We start from the raw sequence: 25,510 nt of genomic DNA on the forward strand, positions 1-25,510 counted from the left end.
TCTTGAACTTACAGCAGTATGCCTGCCTCTGTCTTGGAAGCTTAAAGACTTGTGCCACCATATCCTGTCCTGGAAATTTTTTTCTTTTTCCTTTTTCTTTTCCTTTCTTCTTTCTTTCTTTCTTTCTTTCTTTCTTTCTTTCTTTCTTTCTTTCTTTCTTTCTTCTGAGACAGTGTTTCTCTGTGTCATCCTGGCTGTCCTGGAACACAGTAGATCAGGCTAGCCTTAAACTCAGAGATCTGCCTGCACCACAACTGTCCGGCTTAAAATCTTTTAAAAAAAAAATCAAGTTAATATAATGACATCTGCAAGGGATGGAATCTACAAAAAGTGGAGAAAATTATTGAAACTTCACATTTTCCTTCAGTTGTATTGTCCCCTCTAAATGCAGCTCATATTATGTTATAGTTACCCAGCCTCCCTGCCCGCTGTCCTCTTTCTTGGCCCCTCCTTCTTTTGGTTAAAAGTTGCTTGGAATTAACAGACTTGGGAAGTGTTCTTTTAAAACAAAGATGAGGTCACCAAGGCCCAGCAGAGACCGTGCAGAACAAACGCTCTTTCCAGGCTCTAAGCACTCCAGTGTGAACAGATGCACTTGGACTTGTGACACTGAGCTAATGAGGCCATTCCCTCTGCAGCTAAATTTAGCCCACATTAAGGGAGTGACCCACATATCTAGAATAGATCATACCTAACTCTAAAGAGGCATGTATACTCGTGCAAAGGCCATAGGCAGGCCAGAGGAGCACAGGTGAGGATGGAAAGCATCTAGAGGCCCTGGACCACTGAGCATCACCTCAGCATCCTGGAGACCTACCCCCACCCAGACTCCGTTCAGGCTGGCCACCCTGTCGGAAGTAGTCTTTCTTAATAGTCCATCATTCCGCGGTGGTTTGTCCTTGGGTACTTTGTGCAAGTCTTTTAGTTAACAATCCTGCTGAGCCTTTTCAAAAAGCCTGCCTCATAGGAGCCAATCGTCAATGTATTTTCAAGGTTGTGAACATTTAAAACAAACAAACAAGGAAGTCTGTTTCATCTGTTTAATTTCCCATCAGGCTAATCAGCAGATTTTGCACAGAACTATTCGCCAAATAAGAAATTGAAAGGAGGCTGTTTCTTCCACGCCCTCCCACTGCTGATCCAAGAGGAAGACAGCGAACAACGCTTTACTCTCCTGCTGTTGGCTCGCTCTAGTCCACTCCACAGCAATGAACTCTTGCAGGATGCTCCTGGGAGCTAGCTATTGCATTGACCTCACCAGCATTTAAACTCACTAATCTAAGTAATACTTCCCCTGAACTATCTGCTCCCCTGGACTCCTGTCTTCCTGCTTAAAAGGGCCTAAAAATCCAACTTAAGGAACTGGTGTGATGGCTCAGTAGATGGAGGCATTTGCTTCTGAAACCCAACTTGAATTCTATCCCAGAGACCCACATGGTAGAAGGAAAACTGACTGCCACACATATGCTACACACATAGACACACACTAGCCACACACATGCACACATAGACATACACTAATAAGTAAATAAACAAATGTTTAAAAAAAAAGAGCCTATTTCCCCCCCAAGGCTTGCTAAACTCTGTTAGTTCTTTCTCGTGTATCCCAGATTACAGTGTTAAGTCTAGTTAAGCACAAAGCTCAACTGCCTTTACAAGACAAACTACGGCAGTGTAAACATCCATGATTGCTAAGGACAGAATTTAATTCAATTTCTGGTTGGAAGATAGAAGCCAAATAAACTCTTTGCAGAATTGGGGCAACCTGCTAGAATGCTTGTTGTGATTGTCTTTGTAAAGAATCTAATTATTGCCATAGCTGAAAATGAACTTAATTTTTTCCCCTGTCATCATACTTGAACAAATGTCATGCTCTTAACTCTTAATTCTCGGTTCTCCCGAACATCACACAAGGTCTCATCATGTAATCTAGGCTACCTTTGAGTTAAACTCATGTCTTACAGCTCCCAGTGTTAGGGCTTATGGTGTGTGCCACCACACCTGGCTAAAAAAAAGGTTGCTCTTCCTGTGTTCTCTCTGATGACAATGCCATTGCCTGGTTTGATGACCACAGTGACAGTGGCATAGGCGAGAAGCAGAGCTGAGGTGGGGTATGGGTGCTGTGGTTTTTGTTGGTGTAAGATTTATTATTTATTGATTGATTTATTGATTTATTTATTATGTATACAGTGTTCTGCCTGTGTGTATGTCTGGCCAGAAGAGGGCACCAGACCTCATCATGAATGTTTGTGAGCCACTATGTGGTTGCTGGGAATTGAACTCAGGACCTCTGGAAGAGCAGCCAGTGCTCTTAACCACTGAGCCATCTCTCCAGCCCCCAGCTGCTGTATTTTACAAACAGAATAACTTTTCCCCTGTCAACCAGTTCTCTCAAAGGTACAATGTGAGTGGCCTCTGCCCTACCTGTCCCTTGGCCTTGTTAAGAGAACAAGTGTCAGGATACATGTGGACACACCTAAGTGTTAAGACTCGCTGTGTGTGATGGGCAGTCACCACTATTGGAATGACAGCATTCACAGGGAGGCGTTTGTCGTTACCTGGTAAATCTGGGTGGAAGGGTTATTCACCGGCATGTGTTCATTCTCTCCTGCAGGAAGAAAGAGCTTTGTTCAACGACACAACTCGCGCTGTGCCTTCCTTCCTACCGTCTCTGGACACAGGGAGGGAACACACACATTTGAGGATCCTCTAACTGTACCTGGATGACAAGAACCAGAAGATTCTGGATCAAAAAATAAACTAGTGATGCCAGTGATACTCATATTTATACCGTGATGGCCAAACTATACCTACCTGACAAAATTATCATAGTAGAAAAAAAAACCTTTCTTGACACAAAAGGGAACTCAGAGATTGGCAGTCATTAACTGGTTAGAAGGGGATGCCTTGGGGGTGTCTCCCTGATATCTTTAGGGCTGACTGAAGTTTATCTGAGCTGACATCTGCTCTTTGTCAGGGTTACACTTGATAGTAATTGTCAACTCTTCACCGAGGAGGCAAACACTTGTGAGGGACTGTCTAGATTAGGGTTGGCCTCCGAAAATGTCCTTGAGGGATTGTCTTGGTTAAGTTAATTCACATGAAAAGGCAGGACCATTCCCTGAGCAGAGTGGAAATCCTGGACTGTATACAGAGGAGAGTGCAAGAGGCTGGAGGGATGGCTTGGGCATTAAAAGCCCTTGCAGACCTTACAGAGAACACAGGTTTGGTTCCCAGTACCCACATGATAGCTCACAGCCATGTGTCCTGGGGGATATGACGTTCTCTCCTGACCTCTGCAGGCACCAAGTATACATACATATGGTGTGCATACATACATGGAGGCAAAGCATCATACACATTTTTAAAAACTTTTTTTTTAAAGAAAGGACAGGTTTTGAGGGCAAGCACTGTGTTGTTCTCTGCTCTTCTGTGTGGCTGTGACGTGACTGGTTCTCTCAGGCACCTCCTGCTGTGACTTCCCTGCCACGATCTATTGGGAAATGAAATTATGGGCACTTGCTCAACCATTTTGCTGCTACATGTAGGGTCACATCACACAAAGGTCACATTGCAGGAAGCAAACAACTCTCATGAAACTCCTGCCTGCAAGCCTTTGGTGCATGCATGTGTGTTGTTTCCCTTAGACACACTGGTAAGAAAGCCCTTCTTAGAGGAGCCAGCTTCCATATGGTAAAGTCCTAACTAAGGTATCACTCAGCCTAGAGTTTGCACTTGGTAGAAACTATCCCTATAAAATTCCAATGGTTTGGGGTTACCAAACCTCCTTACACAAACTTGAATAGGGACAATTTAGCCCATTTAATACTACATCCAAACAAAGGGCCAGAGCCAAGACTGAGACACGTGGACCAGGACCTCACTTCGTAGCTGTCGCTTGACTGCTCTGTATGGCTGTTTTCTCCATTGGGAACGATAACAGAGTAACTTCTGGATGTTGCTTCTGCTCATAAACAGGAAAGGGGAATTCATTTGTTCTCCTAGGAGAGCCTAGCAGGTGCTGGATGTCTATTAGAGACATGCACCTTATTTAGTCAACACGTCTGAGACAGTACTAAAGTCAACACTGAGGGGGAAAGAGAAGGACTCAAGCCACGCGTTACATCCTTGGCATTTTCTGCATTCCAGCAAGTCTGTGTTTTTCAAGGTCTCCAAGGTGAGGATGGGAAAAAGATATTTGGAAACAGTAGCCAGATAGGTCAACTCCTCCATTTCCTGACTCCCGAGCTCCAAAGCAAGATGGAGATCTGACCTTGCTTTGTTTTGGTTTTTTCCATGGTGTCCGCTGCTTCTCTCCTCCAGCGCACCCTTCAGCACTGCACCGTCATCGTCCTGGATCAGGCCACCGCCCCTTCCCTGCACCTGCCAATCAAAGATAAAGGATATCCGATAGTACTGATGAAGATACTAGACCAGCTTCATGGGTTAGCTTTTAATACCACACACAGCTTAAAGCGAAACAATTTCAGGAGAACAAATTATTAAATCAAGTACATCTCTAACTTAAAGTTAGGGGCTGGAGAGATGACTCAGCAGTTAAGAGCACTGGCTGCTCTTCCAGAGGACCCAGGTTCAATTCCCAGCACCCACATGACACCTCATAACTGTCCAACTCCAGTTTCAGGGAATCTGACATCCTCACACAGACATACAGGCAGGCAAAAACACCAATGCACATAAAATAAAAATAAATTATTTTTAAAAAATATAAACTTAACTGGGTGTGGTGTGGTGGTACATGCTTTTAATCCCAGTACTCTGTGTAGCCCTGACTGTCCTGGAACTTGCTATGTAGACCAGGTTGGCTTTGAACTTAGAGATCTGTCTGCCCCTGCCTCCCGAGTGCTGGGATTAAAGGTGTGTGCCACTACCACCTGACAATACAGTAGTTTTTAATCTGCTACATTCTCCTTCAGATCCAACTAATTAATTAAGACCTACTGACTTTATTGGAAAGTTACTGCTTAGGAAAATGACATTAAGAAGGAGAAACTAAGCAAGAAAGCTTGTTTCTAGTCACATTTTCAGCATCTGAGCTGCCGGTTGTAACACTGGGCACGAAGCTGCAAGTTCAGAATGCAACCTAATCCAAATGAGTGGAGAACGTACCCCTTGGGCCTCAGTCATTCTGTGGTTCCCCTTCAATGTTTTAACCCTTTTTTGTCTTTGATGAATCCCTCCACCTCCTGAGCTTTTCATGACAAAGACTGAAGGTGCCAGGTTCGCCTCGTCTCCAACATCTCAGGCTAGATGGGACATATGACACAGAGCGTAACAAGGCTTTCTTTCTTTTTTCATAAGAGCTTCAGACCGGCCTCAAACACTGTGGAGCCAAGCTGACCTTGAAGTTCTGGTCCTCTCTCTAGCCTCTACCTCCTAGATGCTGAATTCCAGGAATGTGCCAGCCTAGCTAGGTTTGTCTGGGGTTTTTTTGTTTTTTGTTTTTTGTTTTTTTGTTTGTTTGTTTGGTTGGTTGGTTTTTGGTGCTGGGGATTGAATTCAGGGCTTTATATGTGCTAGGCAAGCATTCTACTGACCGAGCTTCAACTTTACCCCCTCCACAAAGTTTTTTAAATTATTGTTAGGTGTAACTCTGCTGCTCTTTGGGGGAGGGTTACTCTTGAAATATGTAAAGCCAAATTATTATGGAATCTACTCCTGAGGATTTAGTTTTCTGACCTGTAACTAATTGGAAACAGGCAAACAAAACTCCACGTCCTAAGTGGAAGGAAAATGTGTGTATTTCAGAGCTTTGGAGTCAGAAAGCTCACAGATGCCCATCTGTGAGCCCACTGATCTCAAGACATTTAAAAAAAGGTGTCTAATCAATAGAAGTTAGAAATCTCGTTTTCACTAGTTAATTATAAAAGCAAAAGTAAGTATACACATACACAAAACCCAACAAACAAAAACAGCTTGAAGGCGACACGGGTGAAGTTAGCCGTGGCTGGGGTTGCAGCTTTGAGAATCTGGTGACTGCACAGGGCAACCTGTGGCCTGGTGCAACTGAGGACACGGACAATCTTTTACTTGACCAAAGGCAGGCTGCCCTGCCAGAGTGGTATCCTAGGACCCCAAAAGAACAGGTCCAGCTGCCAAGAAGTATAATATGCGTGTGGAAGACTACAAGCCGTACCTGGATGATGGCATGGGGCGTGATGTCTACCCTAAGCTCCTTGACTGCTCATAGCAAGAGAGGGATCCATGGTACAAACTGAACCACTTAGACCTGAGGTCAAACGGGTGGGGGAGCGGAGGGGGGGGACAAAGGCACTGGGACCTAGCCATGTTTATTAGGAATCGTGTGGACACATCCCCTACACCTGTTTCATGGGATGCCATATGATTCAAACAGCTCTTCAGCTTTGTGGCCTTCAGGATTTCCATGTTCTGGGTAGGGGAGATTTTCCCCTCTTACCAGCCTATGGGGCCAAAGCAGTATCTTCATAAGAATCTGTACCTGGAGTGAGTGGCAATCCTCCCAACACCTGACCCAATGGTTCTCTATGGCATCAGAGGAGGCTTCGTGAGGCTTTGTGCCCTCTAACTCCGACTCCTCATTCCCAGAGGTTTAACCTTAATAAAACCGCTAATAAAAACTCAGTGCTTTGGTTAGAAACACACTTGGAAAGCACAGTGGGAACACGTACAAGGCTTCTGCTTGAACAGCCGTCATCATTTTTGCTTACATTGTCCGACAACCTTTTATGTCAATAACTAGGATTTTTTAGCTACTGTTTCCTCTTACCTTGTAGCATGGCATTCTATCTAATTTCAGTATTGGATTGCTATTATTTATGCCCTGTTTTTATTCTGCTCATTTCCTCCCTAGCCCCTACTAACACTCATCTCTGCTATTCTTCCGTGCCTTTCACTGTTCTCACGAGGTCATGTCCAGACGTGTGTGTGTGTGTGTGTGTGTGTGTGTGTGTGTGTGAGAGAGAGAGAGAGAGAGAGAGAGAGAGAGAGAGAGAGAGAGAGAGACAAGGCGGCCACTGAGGACTCACTTCCCACACTCCCCCGACCCCGTACTTACCTTTCTCACTCAGTGGGTCACAGAGATTATCTCTAGACTTACTAGTTCATGTCTAAGAAAGTATCCTTATTGGCTGCTTGCTAGTCCATGATTTGCATGAATCACCTTGACCACTCCTACATTGTTAGGCATTCCCTTGTTTTCCTTTGTTTTCCACTTCACACAGCACCCCAAGAAAAGCCTCAAGATACAAAGATTACATGCTGGTGGATTTAAGATTTAAGATTGTCTGTCTGTGTGAATGTGAGACACACATGTGTCTGTGGAGGCCAAAGGAGGGTGTCAGAGCCCCTGGGGTTGAAGCTGTAGGCAGTTGTGAGCTGTCGGGAATGAGTCGTCTCTTCAGCTCCACTTATTGTCTTTATTTTGACTTCATGATCACTTTTGCTATTGAAACAATTTTTAAAATTAGAGACCACGGCTTTTTTTTTCTTAATTGCCGCTCGTTTCTTAAATTCATTTTAAAGCTCTCTGAAGAACCCAAGATTATATTTTCCCCTCAGAATTTTTCTGTTTTTGAAACTGATTGAACCACCTGGAGTTTGGCTTTATGTGAAGGACAGGCGACCGTCCCACTCCCTTGTCTTCCAGATGTCAGCTTAGACCTAACACAGGATAAGGGAGCCATGTTGTCCCTTCATGGAGCTGGAATTTCAATCTTTGTAACATATTAAATTTCCATATACACTGAAAGAAATGAAATTGTGGTCTCTTTCTTCTATGTATGTATGTGTATGTGTATGTATTGTGAGGACCTGACTTTCCAAACTCTATTTTAAGGAAGGGGCTTCATCTTAAGCCATATAATGAGCGGGGGCCAATCTCAGCTCCAGAAATGTGCTGTGGTAGCAGAATTTGAACAGATACCCTGAAAATAGCCAATCAAGGAGCTAGGGAGCAGGGCCATGAAATTTAACGAGGTCCAGATGTTCCTAGGAGGCATCCTGTCCTTCAAGATACCTTGTCGGTTATTAATGGCTCTTTGTTAGGGTCTTCACACCCAAAAACTGACCAGAAACTGCCTTACCCTATGCCCTCCTTACCCAATCCCAAGACGACAGGACATGAACTCCCCTGATTAGGGTGTTTCTTCTTTAAGAGTTCTCCCCTCCCAGGGATCATCCCCACACTTTTCTCACCCACTGTGCTGGGGTGCTGAAAGGGGTGGCCCAAACTTAAGTCTGTGTACAGACCCTCGTGTAATTTGCATTAGAAACGGGGCTTCGTGAATTCTTTTGGAGACTAGTAACTTGCGCATAACAGTATCTGTCTGTCTGTCTGTCTATCTATCTATCTATCCACCCCTGTTACCAAATGACAGGTTATAGATCGTCTTTAGTGTGTTAAAAATATTTGGTGAGAGGCTGGAGAAATGGCTCAGAGGTTAAGAGCACTGGTTGCCCTTCCAGAAGGCCTGTCAGTGCCCAGCACCCACATCAGGTGACTCACAGTCATATGTAATTCCAGTTCCAGGAATTTGGTGCCTCTGGCCTCTGCTGGCACCAGCATCCACCCGTACATGTACACCTCCCCCCTCACATACCTATAACAGCTATGCATGACTAAAATAATAAAAAGAAATCTTTAAAAATTACTTGGTGAGATAAACTAGCTATTATTCCTTTTTATGACTTGCTTCTCTTGGTCTTTCTTTTTACCATATAAAGTGAAGTCCAAAAACATTTTACTCATGACATAAAAAAGAAGAGGAGGAGGAGGAGTAAGAAAAGAAGAAGAAAAAGGAGAAGAAGAAGGAGGAGGAGGAGGAGAAGAAGAAGAAGAAGAAGAAGAAGAAGAAGAAGAAGAAGAAGAAGAAGAAGAGGAAGAGGAAGAGGAAGAGGAAGAGGAAGAGGAAGAGGAAGAGGAAGAGGAGGAAGAAGAAGAAGAAGAAGAAGAAGAAGAAGAAGAAGAAGAAGAAGAAGAAGAAGAAGAAGAAGAAGAAGAAGAAGAAGAAGAAGAAGAAGAAGTTTTCATTGGATTATATCAGATTTTTAAGTTAATTGAGAAGATTGGAATGTTCTTTTACCAACTCTTATCCAAGTTGGATGTGGTGACACATTCTTTAATCCCAGCACTCAGGAGGCAGAGACAAGCAGATCTCTATGAGTTCAGGGCCAGCCTGGTCTATACAGGAAGTTACAGATCTTTCTTGTAGTAAGCTGCCCATTGTGTACTGAGAATCCCTTACTCTCTGAGCCCAGGAATTAATTAATTAATTAATGTGATGTTAGGGATTGAAGTCAATGTAGGTTCAGGCTGAGGCAAGTGCCCTAGCTCTGAGCTATGTCCCCAGTCTGTAGTAATAAGAGTGGCGGGACTACGTTCCTGGCACCCGGCTGCCCGCACGGCTAGCTTTATACCCGAAATAATTACACGGAAACTGTATTCTCTTGAACACTGCTTGGTCCATTAGTTCTAACCTCTTATTGGCTAGCTCTTACATATTGATCTAACCCATTTCTAATATTTTGTGTAGCACCACGGGCTGGCTTACCAGGAAAGATCTTAACCTGCGACTGTCTGGAGTGGGAGAATCATGGCGACTCCCGACTCGGCTTCTTTCTCCCAGCATTCTGTTCTGTCTACTCCACCTACCTAATTTTCTGTCCTATCAGGCCAAGCAGTTTTCTTTATTAGTTAACCAATGAAAGCAACAGATAAGATACAAGACCCACCTCCATCAGCCTTTAAAACACACATCTAGGTCTCCCCAGACCTGTGAGAAAATACTGTTCAGGCTTTAGAAAGGAAGCATCTGTTGGTCCCTTGACCATGCTGGTCTATAAAGCAATGATTTCCACCTTGCAATCTTTTAAATCTCCAGGATTGGTCTCTGTCCGAGTCTCTCTATCTCTGTCCCTACCTGTCCCTATCTGTTCCTATCTGTGTCTCTCTCTGTATGTCTGTGTGTCTGTGTATTACAAACATGTCTGTGTATGGATGCACGTGTCTATGTGTGAGTGTATGAATGTCAAAACAGAATCAGGAGGAAAGCATTAGATGTCATCGTTGTCCTCCTCCTCTGCCACTGTCCTTGAACCTGGAGCTCCCGTTTTCACACTAGGCTGGCAGCCACCAAGCCCCAGAGATCTGTCTCCACCCCACACAATACTGGGTTACAGGATTGGGAGACTGCATCCAGCTATTACATGAGTGCTAGGCTCTGAACTCGGGCCCTTGTGGCTGTGCAACAAGCATCCCTAATAACTGACCTGTCTCTCTAGGATGACCTCAAACTCGTGTGTAGCTGGAGTGCCCTTGAACTTCTGATCCCCCAGCCTCTAACTCTTAAGTGCTGGGGTTATGGTCGTGCTCCACCATGTCCGGCTTACGTAGTGCAGAACACCGAAGTCAGGTCTTTTCTGCAAGCATGGCACTCTGCCAGCTGAGCTCCAGATCTGCCAGACTTTCCTGAGTTCTGTGAGGGCTGAGCAGAAGCTGTGGGGTTCTGGGTCCCCACCCCATATCTCCCACCCCTATCTCTGTGTTTGTTTGATTCAGATATGGTAACTTTGGGAAAGGATTTTCTTTTCAATCTTTTTCTGCTGTTCCAAAGCAAAGGTTCTGAGATTGTAAATATAGAGCAACAGAAACACGTGAACTAATTAACTGAAATTAACTGAAAAATTGCATAGTAAAACTAACAGGGGGCTGGAGACCAGAGACTCTCCTGGCCCTCCCCCAGAGTGACCTAGAATGCACACCCTTCTCCCCCACATACACAGAAGGTTTCAAAAACCCAGGCTTGCTTATTACTTTCCAATTACTGCCGGGACCAAAATGGAAATGTGGGCAGTTCAGGGAATTGAAATTAATTGAAAGCAGACTTCATTTAATTTCCATTTCAGCGTCCTTTATTGAATGGGTCTTCGGTGCATATTTCTAATTTAATAGAATGAGAATTTTTGTGTTGGGGGAAGGGTGCCAAGGAAATACTTCCCCTGAAACTAAAGAAACTCATCAGGACACAGCCTGCCAACATGCTCAGAAGGGAAAGTCCATGTAACCTTTGTGATGTCCGACAACTGCCTGAAAAATTGTGGAAAGCGCTGTGATTAGGGTTTTCTTTCCTGTATCATCTAAAAGCAGCATCGCTTGATGACAATAACCGCCCTGTGTGTGCATCGCAGGCTTTCAAAGTGGAGTCAGGGACATTGCACTTGATCACCGGTGGGCACAGTGTGTACCCACTCATTTTACACAGACTGAGATACACCTAGGAGCGTTGAATGCTTGCCCTAACTGCACAGGAAGTAGCGCCAACCACACATGGTGGTTAGCTTTCTAGTCTTCTATGTGTTTAAGTGCTCCATGTCACAGCACTTTGAAGCACAGGAATACAGGGACTACGCAGGCTACCATTAAAATATATACATATATATATATATATCCCTATGTATATGTATATATATCCCTATGTATATGTATGTATATATATAACCCTAGCACTGCACAATAAAATATATATAACCCTAGTAGTATACAATAAATAAATAAATATATATAAAACCTTAGCACTGCACAATAAAATATATACAACCCTAGTACTATACAATAAATATATATATATAAAACCTTAGCACTGCACAATAAAATATATATAACCCTAGTACTATACAATAAATATATATGTATATATAAAACCTTAGCACTGCACAATAAAATGTATATATAACCTTAGCACTGCACAACAAATAAACTTAACAAAAAGCATTGATTCCTTTGTGGACTCTGTAGCTACTGATTTTTGCTCATGAGAGCACACCACTACACCTGATACTGCTAACGCATTGTTAAAAGCTGAGCAAAGTGGGCTGTTTGCTGAACATTTATGAACTGGTTTTTTTAAAAGCTGAAGAAAAGTCAATCAGAACAACTGTCTGTGGGAGGGATCGAAAAAGAAGGTCAAGCCACATTTAAGATCAGCTGCCTGCAATCTCAACTCTCTGGAGGCTGAGACAGAGGATTTTTGAGTTCAAGGTCAGTTCAGGCAACAAGTAAGACCCCGAGAAGAGAGGAGGGGAGGGACAGTCAGTTATCTATTCTCTCAGATAAGATATGAGTCCAAACTATACCTCAGGAAAATTTTAGAAATAACAATGACTGTGTTATTTAATCTATTGCAAATAATATATAAATCATTAAAACACATTTTAGGATTCTGATATTAAATTTACTCTAAAAATACACAAATTCTCACATATTCTAAATAAAATACCATAAACAAAAATATAATACTGCAATAGATATAATTTGCTCTATAATACATCTATAAATCTGCTCACATAATTCAGTAGTCAACATAATAAAACAAAGGTGTGTAGTGTGACCCCTGGAAGTCATATAAGGAGACACATATGTAGGTGCACAGTGTTTAAAACAGTGGTATCGCGAGGGCTGGAGAGATGGGTTTGTGCTGGCTGCTCTTTCAGAGGACTGGGGTTCAATTCCCAGCTCCCACGTGGTCGCTCACAAACATCTGTAACTCCAATTCTGGGAGATAGGACACCCTTTTCTGGTTTCTGTGGGCATCAGGTACAAACATGTTACACAGTCATACATGCAGACAAAACACTCATACATATGAAAATTTTAAAAATTAAATAAGTTTTTAAATGAGGGTATCTCAAAGAGAATGTAGCCCTTTTTTGTTTTAGTTTTGGTTTTTTATGACAGGGTTTCTCTTTGTATAGCCTTGGCTGTCCTGGAACTCACTCTGCAGACCAGGCTGGCCTCGAACTCACAGAGATCTGCCTGACTCTACCTCCCAAGTACTGGGACTAAGGGCATGTGCCTCCACTACCTAGCATAATAATGTAGATTTTTTTATGCCTACTTCCAAAAATGAATTATCACCAATTATGCAATGATTTCAAGCTGCAAAAAGAATCAATTAAAGGAATTCAAGCCGGGTGTGGTAGGCCATGCTTACAATCCTAGCCTCTGGAAAGTGGAGGCAGGAGGATCAGGAGTTCAAAGTCAGCTTTGGATAGTGAGTTCCAGGCCAGCTTGGGCTGCAATGTGAGACTAAGTAAAATATTAATTCAAATAGGGTCCTGCCACCATGAAGGCAAAATAGCGCCCTCATCTTGAAAACGCCTGTGTCTTCAAGCCAGCTTCCGATTTGATCTTAACTATGGGTGTTATAAAAAAAAAAAAAATTAAGTTGGCCCTGCTGCAGAGTCCGGAGAGTGAACGCTGGCTGCCTCCTTGGGCTGTAAGAAACTGAAGAATCAGGCGAGTGCCCATTCTCCATGCCCAGCTCCGGCATCACACTCCCTAACTAAGGTCTGGAAACGTGATCTGAATTCTTACCCAGTAGACCATGAGAAAGAAACACAGCATTTGTTCATTTGAACTCGATTCAAATGAAAAATCAGAAGTCGGGAGTCACTCAATAGTCAAGTATAGATCCTGGGTTTGTTTTCCAATAAAAAAAAAAGGGGGGGTGGAAATTAGTGGATAATTGGTGAGAAAAACGAAACGATTTTATTCTGTCCAGCAGAGGGAAGTTCCCCTAACAGAAAGCCTGTGCCCAGCAGCAGGCTTGAAGAAACCAGAGGCGGCAGGACTCCTAAACACACCCACGTTCAAACCATCTATGATGCCGCCATTGCCCGCAGCCCGGGGGCGTCCGGAATCAGTGAGAGCCGGGACCAAGTGAATGGAGCGGACGACTCTTTAACTCCAAAACACGTGGAACATTCTTTACAACAGGAGGTGGGAATATCATTGATCCTCCAGTCCTCCATCGATGTGTTAATATTTTGTTTAGTTGGAATTGAGTGCTTTGGTTGAACTGATGTGTGTCAAAAGCAAGCAGCAAGAAAAGCATGGCGCCTGCTCTCCCCCACAGCCAATGCGTGCCTTGAAGTGACTGAGTTAAAGGACGCGTCTGAGCCTCGTGGTTGATACCATAACTTATCGGACATTCTACCTCCAGGTTCCTCTGCTTCTTGTTATTTATTGCTAGACTTGAATGTGTCAACATGACTTTTTATTTTTTCAAGACAAGGTTTCTCTGTGTAGCCCTGGCAGTCCTGGACGTCAGCAGGAGACCAGGCTGGCCTTGAACTTACAGAAATCCAGCGACTGACTCTGCCCCACCCCTGAGTGCTGGAACTAAAGGCCTACACCACAAACATCAACGTAGACAGAAGAGAAAATGGCATTCACTGCACGTCGGTAAGGCTGCCTGTGGGTAAAGAGGGCAGCTGAGGTCCCCTGGAGATAGCACAGGAAGAGCCCTGGCCTCCAGTGAATATTCCCCCAGAAGGTGGGGATGAATCAGAAGAAAGGCGCCATCTGCTGAAACAGAGAAGCTGCAGGACTCACAGGTCCCAGAGGTGGCCGAGCCAGTGCACTTCATAAAATAGATCATCGGTCACCAAGGCCTATTTTAGGTGAGAAGGAAAACCAGGTTACTGCCACCTCTCCCCGGAGAATGTTTGTCATCATTCAGATAAAATGACATCCAATTCAGATCTGCCTCTGGCCCTTTTAAGACTGCTAGGAAGAAGAGAGTAAAATCCGGTCTTCAGTATGATCGTATTTTCCCACCGCTGCCCAGTGAGCAGCCTCTAGAAGGTGGAAATCATAGACAGAGTCTTGAAAATCTACGACTTTGAAAACAAGGGTCGCAGTCAGTGTACCCCAAGGGGACAGTGATACTCTCTAGTCACTAATACTACGACCTCCTCCTTCAAGATCATCAGCTTCGAGCCCCATGCAGGCCAACCTGAGGATCTCAGTCCTGAAACCCCTAGCCTCTGCCGACGCAAGTCCTATTACCTTCCAAGGGCAGTTATGCCTCATGGCCTCTAGGAAGTGTGTCTTGCAGATTTTCATGCAAGTAGCCCAAGCTCTCCCATGCAGTTGAGGACAACCTTGAACTCCCAGTCCTTCTGCCTCCAGATTTCTAAATTTTGGGATTACAGGCATAATCCACCTCTCTTTTTATGTAGTGCTGGGCATCAAACACAGGATTTAATGCCTCCAACTCCACCCTAACCCAGCCTTGGCAGTTAACTGTTATCTCTCCTCACTAAGTCAATGATCCATCCTCTAACTCATTTTAGAACCCAGCAGCACAAACTTAAATATGAAAAATGTCCTATTTAATGCTTAGGCCCGTGGTTCTCAACCTGTGGGTCGAGCGAGACCTCTTTGGGAGTCTAATAACCTTTCCACAGGGGTCACCTAAGACCATCAGAAAACACAGATATTGGCCAGGCAGTGGTGGTACAATGCCTTTAATCCCAGCACTTGGGAGGCAGAGACAGGCAGGTCTCTGTGAGTTCAAGGCCAGCCTGGTCTACAGAGCAAGTTCCAGGACAGTCAGGGCTACACAGAGAAACCCTGTCTCAAAAAGCAAAAAAAGAAAACACAGATATTCTAACATTACAACATTATGATTCATAACTAGCAAAATTACAGATATGAAGTAGCAACGAAAATAATTTTATGGTTGGGGTCATCACAACATGAGGAACTGAAGCATTAGAAAGGTTCCTTATTTGGAATACAGATAAATTAATAAAACAGTAAGATAGCTAGGCACAGTGGCACACACCTGTTGGATTACCTAAATCCAGGAATTCAACCAGTCTGGACTACACAGCGAGACCTTGATTCTAAAGGTAAAGTGCTCCGCCCTCCTCCCCACACTGGATTACACATTTCTTGTCTCTCAGATAGCTGGGTAGAAATCCTATTCTTCATAACTTTTCAAAGAGTGCTGAAAATTTCAGAACACCCTCACTTGGATTGTGTTCTTAGGGCTGCCCACACAGGCTTCAGGGAAATCACTCCCTCCATAGATTTTACTCATTCGTCCTGTTCTTAACATCACTGGAAGAGATTCCTTTGTCTGAAAGCACGTAATCCATCAGGGCTGCCCACGTCACTTCCTGCCTTTCATGCTTTCTGTATTCTGCTTTTGAGAAGTCTACCTTATCTCACAAAGTAGAATGACAGAAGGTTGTATGGGTGCCCCACTCCCAATGGCAAGGATGGGGAGAGCCCTAGATTGAAGTAGCACCTTGACTTCCGACTCCCGGAGGCACAGTGAGAGGCCACGTGCCTTTTCTGGTCCTTCTGCCCACATCTGTAGCGTGAGGTAGCATGGGGAGATGCTAACAGCCCCTGGGACTCTAAAACCCTGAGGTGAGCCTGCTTTGGCAGGCCATCTCAAGCATTGCTCGGTGGCATGGTGGTCTATGATATCGCCACCGACTCCCTTCCCAGCCCGTACCTCCAACCACTCTTCTGCCTCTCACTGGCACTGTACCAAGCTGGCTATGCTAAGCAGCTCTCAGTTCTTTTCTTGCTCTTCTTGTTTTGATTTGGTTTTAGTTGTTGTTGTTTTGTTTTATTTTGTTTTTAGCACTCAGGTAAAAGTAGGAAGAGAAACTTCTTTTTTTTTCTGGTAACTGAATAGCCTAGGTATATTTAGATTTCTTTGCGATGAATGTTTTTACTGTTCTGTGATCACCTCACATTCTACCTCTTGGCACTAGACTGATCATCTTTAGCCTATTCACCTTTGGAGTTTCCATCTCTGACACCAACACTGCCACTGAACCCAGGCTGGGTGCCTTGAGACGATCTTCCTCTCAGCTTATAATCCACCAGTTATGAAATCTTTGTAAGTCTTCCTTTGTGATCTCTTTAATTCTAGATTCCCATTTATTGATCCCTCTTGGATTCAGCCCTGACTGCCATGGCCCCAAGTACCTATTGGAGCATCCTAATGAATCTATCTATCCAGCATCTATTGGAGCATCCTAACAGATCTGTCCAGCTTCTATTGGAGCACCCTAATGGATCTGTCCAGCTTCTATTGGAGCATCCTAATGGATCTGTCCAGCTTCTATTGGAGCATCCTAATATATCTGTCCAGCTTCTTTTGGAGCATCCTAATGAATCTATCTATCCAGCATCTATTGGAGCATCCTAACAGATCTGTCCAGCTTCTACTGGAACATCCTAATGGATCTATCCAGCTTCTACTGGAGCATCCTAATGGATCTATCCAGCATCTATTGGAGCATCCTAATATATCTGTCCAGCTTCTTTTGGAGCATCCTAATGGCTCTGTCACTCACTTTACTGCTATTGGCATTGTGTAAATACCTTTTGATCATCCCTTACTCTTGCTTTAAAATTTCACTATTGTCTCTTCTTTCTTATAAAACAAAAGCTTCAAGGTCCCACACAATGCCCCTGTGGTGGTTTGAACGAGAATGTCCCCCATAGGCTCATTTTGAATGTTTGGTCCCCAGCTATTGGAACTATTTGGGAAGGTTTAGGAGACATGGCCCTGTTTGAGCAAGTGGACTTTGAGTTTTCCAAAGCCCACACCATTCCAGTTGGCTCTCCCTCTTCCTCAAGACTGTAGTCTCAACATGCAAGCTCTCACCACACTTGCCTGCCTGCTTCCATGTTCCCTGCCATGATGGTCCTATCCTCCGGAACCATGAGCCTCAAATTAAGTGCTTCCTTCATAAGCTGCTTCAGTCATGGTGTCCTTCACAGCAATAGAACAGTAACTGAGACAGCCCTGACCTAGAATCTCAGTTCTAGTGAGGACGAGACCCGTGGCCTCCTCTGTCTGTTCACTGCCTGCATTCTGACTTTTTCTCCCTTTTTCTCTATTACTCATCTCTCCTCTTCACCCTTCTCCAGTTCTAATGTCTGTATTGTCTCCCCAAAGCCACATTCCGAACTCTAGAACTTTCTCCTACAGTCCAAGGGGATCCAATCCTTCCTTTTTTTGAAGCAGTGTAGGACTCAACTGTAATAAAGAGCATGATTTTCTGCCATTGTCTGATGTAATGATTTCATTTTCTAAGTTGCTCATAAACTTCTTGAATAAAGAGGCTGTTTTCGCTCCCCCTACTTCCCACAGCACCCATTCTAAGCTCTCACACAGACTAGCAGCTCAATAAAAGTGCATTGGCAATGAATCTGCCCAAACACTGTCAACAGTATTTATCACTCAATCTCTCCAATTTAATTAATTGCTAGCAATTAATTCAGTGACCCATTGTCTAAAAATCTGGTAATCAACAATCATGGGTGTGGAAACTAAAGGAAAAAGAATTGGCTAGATTAGAACAGTAGAACAAAGGATTTAATATTCTGTCTGGCCTCAAAGATTTCAGAGTCACAAAGCAGGGTGACGTGCAATGGCTCAGCTCTTGAGTCTATGCAGAAACTTCCAGTGCTTTGATTCAGTCTTTATTTTCCTTCAGCCTCTTTGGAATGCATTCTAGAAACCTCACAGAGCTTGCTCACATCTTTCTTCTTAACAGCTGGATAACTTGTCTCTGATACCCTAGCATCTACTGGTTATCTGCTTGGGGATCCATGCTTCTGGGCCACTCTTGCTCTCCAAAATAAAGTGTATTCTAAGCAGTGAATGAGACAAAAATTGCATGGTAAACCAAACACACAAAACCAAATTGCTCTGCCATTTGAAAGCTAGCCCTTTATCCTTCAATCCTTCCTGCCTGGCTTTAGGGTTTTCCCCAGTCTGCTATGTAGAGATGGAATTATTTGTTAACTTGGATGTGTCATTCACATGAAAAAGATTCCTACTTGCTAAGATCTTGTGAATTCGGTTATCCTAGTTTTCCGTGCTATTTTTTCAGGCATGGTCTCCTGGAGATCAGGCTAGCCTTGAACTCTCCGGGTAACCTTGACTCTTGCCCTTCCTTTCCACACCAACCTGTCCTGGGATTACAGGTATGGGCGACCACACCTGCTTCTTCTAAACCTATTAAGTGTGGGGTGATTCCTACTCATAAACATGCTCTTAGCAATGGGCAGACCTCCAAGATCTGCCCTGTGGGGGACAGCAGACAGCACGGACCTCTGCAACCTTTCCCTTAGCCTCTGAATTAAAAAGAAAAAGAAAAAGTAAACAAAACACATAGGTGCGACACATTTGGAAAATCATTGCTGTGGTAAAGAGTATTTGGATTTAGCTGAGCAGTGGTAGTGGCTGCCTTTAATCCCGGCACTCCGGAGGCAGAGGCAGACAGACAGATCTCTATGGGTATGAGGGCAGCCTGGTCTGCAAAGAGAGTTCAACAGTCAGTGCAGCACAGAGAAATCCTGTCTTGAAATATCAAAAAAAAAAAAAAAAAGTATTTGGATTTGTAGGAACATAGAGGAGCTTTTTCTTTGCTAATTCAGGAGCACAAAGAATGAGGAAAGATGAAGAGTTCAAACCCCACTTCACCTGTTTCCTCTGTCTCGACGATGTTAGAGTGTTCCCAAACTATTCCGTATTAAAGATTAAAAAAAGACCTATGGTTTCTGCTTAAAAGTCACTTGATTTCCTACCCAAGCTTCAGAAAAAAAGTCACTTGATTTGAAGTAGTTTCTGCTGATTACTAATCGTCCCCTATGGCCTTTACTATCAAAGGTGGATGTTAAGTACCAGTTTCTCGCTGATCACCCTGGCCCCACCCCAGCTCTACCTCAGGAGGGCTTCAACACGTGGTTAACTCTACATTCTGTACCACCTCAGTCAGGATCTAGTGCAGACTGTGAATAAATTGGTAATGAATGAATGAATTCATCTCAGAGAGATAAATCCAAATTTAAAAAAAAAAAATAGGTTCAAATGACTTCACCAAACCCTAAGGTCCTGTTTTGATAGAGAAAAAAAAAAAGATTACAGAGTGCCAATTTCTTCTAAAAATATATCAGTTACAGGATCTAATGTCCTTGCTTCAGTCTCCGTGAAGGAGGGGAAGCTGAGGTTTCAAGTATAGAAGATGTGGATTAAAATCCCAGGTCCTCCATCATTTCTTGGGTCCGTGATATAAAAGCTGGCTGACCTTGGGGAAACTGTTTAAGCTCTCTAAGGCCAGGTTGACTCAGGCTTTGGTGTAAGTCTCCAGCAGCCCGGATCACTGTGCTTTGCGATTCTGCCTAGAGCAGAGCTGGAAGGTCGAGCCTCAGGCTGAGCTCAACAGAGAGAGATGAAGGAGACAGTGAAGGCCTTCAAGGGTAAAGACCACACATTATACTTCTATGGTCCAAAGCACCTAGCTCAGAAACGAGCCTTGCTCAAGTACTGGTTACTACTGCAAGAGCAAGAATAGGGAGGTTCCGGGTCAGTCCAGTTGACCCTGCAAAGGAAGCCACCAGCATGCAGGCACTCGGCATCCACTGGCCTACACAAGAGATCAGGGCTGGCTTGGGGCTGCCTGGGTACCAACCTATCAGAGGTACCAAAACATCCCTTGAAGGAGGCTGGGGGATGGAGGAGACAGATGACTGAGAGAGTTTAGTAATGATTTGGGGGTTATACTAGATATAGACTTAAAAAGAAACAGGTAGACACCAAAAGGCTTTTAAGACCGAGTCTGGTTCCCTTAGGGGCTTTTGCTGTGGGCCAGGCAGTGGGAGGCCAGAGCTGAGTGACAGCTGTACCAATGGCAGAGTGGTGGGGGATCCTTGCTTACCCTCAAGTAATGTGATCCAGCTGTCTCTGGAGCCCTGTTGACCCTTCTACCAGCCCATCAGCTCCTATGATGACATCAGCTCCTATGACCTATATTAGCTTACTATGCCCTATGGGGCCACCCCCCTCTTCTAGTTGGAGTCTCGGAAAGACTGCTGGGTAGGTAGTTTCACATGTCGCTACTGCCCGCCATACATTAGCTGGCACAATTTTACTGCTTCTAGTAGTTAATAATGGAACTAGCTGAATGTCTTCACGTCTCTGGTTCACAGAAACTCAAGCTAAACTTTATAGTAGTTGGCATATGTGATATAGGAGTGTGAATAATCATAGCCCATGCATGTCACCACACACATTCATGTCACATCTTCTTCCTCTCCAACGTATATTCAAAATAAATTTTGAAATTTTATTATTTTTATTTTATGTGTATGAGTTGATTTCCCCACACACATGTGTGCACTATGTGCATACCGTTACCTGTGGAGGCCAGAAGAGGGTACACAGTGCTTAGAACTGGAATTACAGAGGGTTGGGAGCTACCTTGTAAGTGCTGAGAACTGAACCTGGGCCCTCTGCAACCACAGCAAGTGCTCTGAGCTGCCATCTCCTCTCTCTAGCCTAAAGATATTTTCTTACAAAGGAAAATATTTTGTTGCTGTTGTTTTTTTCAAGACAGGGTTTCTGTGTGTAGCCTTGACTGTCCTGGAGCTCACTCAGTAGACCAGGCTGTCCTTGAACTCTCAGAGATCTGCCTGGTGAATGCTGGGATTAAAGGTGTGTGTCCCCACTGCCCAGCTCCAGAAGGATGCTTCTTATCTTTGTAGTCTCAACTCACACACCCCTTTCTTTCTCAGGGAAGCCTCCTGATTCTCCAAGGCATAATTAGCTAGGCTGTCTCCTGTTGTGTTCTCACGCCACAGCGTTATTGCCTTCTTGATGGAACCATCACAATGCTGTAAGTCAGCATTTCTCAACTGGCACCCAATGTAGACTCAACCTGTGAGCCCGTTCCCATTTAGGGGATCAAAGAACCCTGTCACAGGGGTCACGTATCAGATGTACACATACCATTCATCACAGCAGCAACATTACAGTTACAAAGTAACCAGGAGACAGTTCTATGGCTGGGGGGTCACCACAACATGACCAACTGTATTAAACAAAGGAAGGCTGAGAACCACTGCTGTAAGCCTTGCTGGCAGCACCAGTCTTTCTGCACCTGTTGTACCTATCAGGTGCTGGGTTTTTGGTTTGGGTATTGAAACTAGGTCTGACTGTGAGCAGTAGTGGCCATGAACTCACGATGCTCCTTCCCCAGCCTCTTAGTTAGAGGTACCTGCTACCATAGAGCTTAAACTTCTAATTTTTTCCTTTTTATTTACTTTTTAAATATTTTTATTTATTCTTTGACAATTTCATACATGTTTATAATATTTTTGATTATATTCACCTCATTACCTACTCTCTTACCCTCTTAAAAACTTTAATTGACCAATTACAAGAGTATTATAGTGGCATATGCTTTTAGATTCAGTGTAATGTTATATTTGCATACAATGTGGATTTATTAAATCAATCTAGTTAACATGCTCATCATCTCATATATTTATCATCATGTATGGTAGGAACGTTTGAAGTTAATCTTTAACAATTTTGGCATGCACAGTATATTATTTACTATGGCCAATTTTTTGTTCAACAGATCTCTCTTTTACAAAATAAAATAAAAAAACAAAAAAATAGACAAAAAATACGACGAATGAGGCATCTGGTCTTCCTGCCAGAAACCGCACACTTGGACCAGACCAGTGTCTCCCCATCCTCCCTCTGCAGGCTCCGTCCCCAGACTCTAGGAACCCCCATTGTCCTCTCTGGGACTTTAACTTTTTAGACCCCACTTCTAAGAGAGGCCATGCAGTGATGCCCTCTGAATCATGTGCATTTCACAAAGCTCCACCTCTTCCTACCCTAGTGTGCTAGATTTGAAGCCTGAGGATAAATCATCTCCTCCTAGACAATTTACTCAATTTTAAGAAAAACTTTAGATTATCATATACTTTGGATGCTTTGGTATTTGGGGTGTGTGCACATATTTATACATTTATACATGTGTGCATGGATGTGTGTACATGTATATGTATGTGCCTGTGGAGACCAAAAGTTGACATCGGGTGTCTTCTTTAGTTGCTTCCCACCTTATCTTTTGAAACAGGCTCTCTCACTGACCCGGGAGCTCAGACTGCTGCGAGTGTCTGGCCAATGAGCCCCAGGGATCCTCCTGCCTCCGCTCTCCAGCTCTGGGATTACAGGTGAACACCGCTGTGCCTGGCTTTTTACATGGCTTCTGGGGATCCAAATTCATGTCCTCATCCTTGTCCCTTCCCCACTGAGCCATCTCTCTACCTGAATGCTCAGACATTTTATAGGATACAAAATTTGCTTGGGTTTTGAAGATAAATGTGTTCCTGGCACTTATCCACAGTCCTCTGTCACTGGCTGTGCCTCTCAATGCGTGCTCACCCTTATGACTGATAATTTCTTTTCCTAAAGAAAACCTCATGGAGTTTTATTTGTTCATATTAATAGCAAGAAAACCTGTTTGTTTTATTTCATAATGAATTGAAAAAGAAAAGACTTGCCGGGGGGGGGGATCAATAACATTTACCTAAATCGTAAATTTTGTTTTTTTTTTTAAAGTTCACTATCCAAATATATAGACAAGAAGTCTTGCATAGGATTATGGTTTGCTAGAGAGCAAATGCTTCTTTGTACTAAAAAGTTACAAATACATTATGTAGAGCCAGGTGTGGCAGCACACATCTGTGATCCTAGTGCTCAGGAAGCTGAAGCAAGAGGATCAGGAGTTAAAGGTCGGCCCAGGCAAACCCAACAAAAAGTGGGAGGATATATGATATAGACATATATTAATATGTACAGTATATGCAAGCTTACTCTTTGAAGCCTTTATGATACCTAAGAAAATTTAAATTAATAATAATATTTTAATTTATCCAGTGAAGTGTCCTTGGGACTTTATGAAGCCACCAGAAAGAAGTAGAGGGTTAGACCAATATTGGGACTTTAGTTAGGTATGTAAGGTTAATTAAGCACAGCCAAACGGAAACGAACCAGGTGGGCCATTCTATGCAAACCTTGCTTTGCAGAGCCAGTTTACAAAAAGAATTACACAAGGACCACAGCTCAGGCTGAGATGCTGAGGGCCTGGCCCACTGCACCCTCTTTCCTGCTGGCTGCAAAGGGCGCACTGGAGCTACAGGATGCAGAAGGAGAAAAGGAGCAGACCTGGGAGGGAGCCATGCACCAAAAGTGCTGGCTCCAACCTGATTGCCTGCAGCCTACAGAAAACATATTGTCTGAAATTTAAGTCCTCTTAGAGGTAGTTTCTGAACTTACCTCGGTTTCCCTTGTAAGGCAGCAGCCTTCCAACTAGTCCCATGTGATTTGGATGATGTGACTTTTACAGAGCAGGTTATTTAGCCAGTAATCCCAGGGTGAGTCAGGGGAATTTCTCTTATTTTAACTTTTATTATTTTCATCTTCTACAGTGCTGGAGATTGAAGCCGGGGCCTTGTGCACACTAGATAAGCATTCTACCACTGAGTTACAGCCTCACAGTCTCATGCTGGGATCCTACAGCAAAGACGGTCAGAGCCAGGCATGGTGATTCACATCTGTGGTCTCAGCCTTTTGGAGATGGAGACAGGAGGATTGGGAAACCAAGGTCATCCCTGGCTACAGAAATTTGAGGTTGGTTTGGAATATCTAAGTCCCTGTCTCAAAAGCCCAAAGCCAGGGCCAGTGAGGTGGCTCAGCAGATAAAGGTGCTTGCTGTCAAATCTGATGAGGGATTCATACGGCAGAAGGAAAGAACTGGCTTCCACCAAGTCGTCCGACTTCACATACACCTTGGTGCATACACCAAAATGTAATTCTTAAAGAGCCAAGATGACATGGTTCCCTGTTCTTTCTGGTCTCTGGGTTTTGTTGATGCTAGACCCCCAAACACTGGATAGTCCCCCCTCCCCGAAACTGGGCTAGCTCTCCAGCTTCTGGAGTCCCTCGAGGTTCTGAGTGTCTCTTTCTGATGGTGTTGTTTTGTTGAGACAGGGTCTCACGAGGCTCGGGCTGGCCTTGAACTCCTGGGCCTTCTGCCTCAATTTCCCAGATGCTGGGATGATAGGTGGGCACCACACCTGGAAGTCCTGCTTTTCTGGGTTGCCATAGCATCTCTCCACATTCTTTTTTTTTAAATTTATTTATTTTATACGTATTGGTGTTTTTTGCCTTCATATACGTCTGTGTGAGGGTGTTGGATCCCTTGGAACTGGATTCACAGACAGTTGTGAGCTGCCATGTGGGTACTGGAAATCGAACCCTGGTCCTCTGGAAGAGTAGTCTGTGCTCTTAACCACTGAGCAACCTCTCCAGCTCCTCTCTCCACATTCTTATGATGGTGCTTATATCAAATAATTAATTGATTTAAATACCTCACTTATAGATTAGGACTTCATATAAATCATGGTGCCCACAAATCTTCTGGATTATAGGAAAAATTTTAAGCAGATTTATTTCTTCTGGGAAAGGATTTAGAGCTCATACCTGTCTCTCAAAGGAGTCCATAATTACTCCCTCAAAAATAATTGAGGTGCCACTGCACTGGATTGTGGGTTCCTGGAAAACTGAGTTCTTTTCTCAGAGTTTCTGTCTGAAGATGTCCCTGCTTGCTGAGTGAGAAGTGTTTAAGGTTTGTTGTTTATTCTAGTAAAGATACGTGGTGAATCCACTTCCTCTGCTCATGGTTTCTTTTTCCTCTTATGGTAATCCCCCTACCTTCGATTCCCATCGCTGCAATTACAGCATGTGTTTCCACTAGGTGGATGAAAGCAAAGACTGGCAAGGATTTCTGGCAAAATACTGACAGTGTGAGAAGGGTGGGGTGAGAGATGGGG

At 43.8% G+C, this 25,510-nt stretch overlaps 1 protein-coding gene across 7 annotated transcripts in view; it reads right to left on the reverse strand.

Annotated features, from left to right (window-relative positions):
- The window catches only part of Arhgef33 (Rho guanine nucleotide exchange factor 33), a 79,937-nt gene that overhangs the window by 46,431 nt on the left and 7,996 nt on the right, over nt 1–25,510 (reverse strand). For all 7 annotated transcript variants that reach the window (XR_009058486.1, XM_057792522.1, XM_057792513.1 and 4 more), the window contains 2 exons: nt 4,274–4,383; nt 2,559–2,608 (listed from right to left, as the gene is read on the reverse strand). Coding sequence is in view for 6 of the 7 variants with exons in the window: in XM_057792522.1 (XP_057648505.1) it covers nt 2,559–2,608; nt 4,274–4,298 (75 nt within the window). In the remaining variant the exon portion in view is untranslated. The remainder of the gene's footprint in view (nt 1–2,558; nt 2,609–4,273; nt 4,384–25,510) is intronic.

The sequence above is a fragment of the Chionomys nivalis genome, chromosome 1, assembly GCF_950005125.1.
Source record: "Chionomys nivalis chromosome 1, mChiNiv1.1, whole genome shotgun sequence".
In the NCBI taxonomy this organism is placed as follows: domain Eukaryota; kingdom Metazoa; phylum Chordata; class Mammalia; order Rodentia; family Cricetidae; genus Chionomys; species Chionomys nivalis.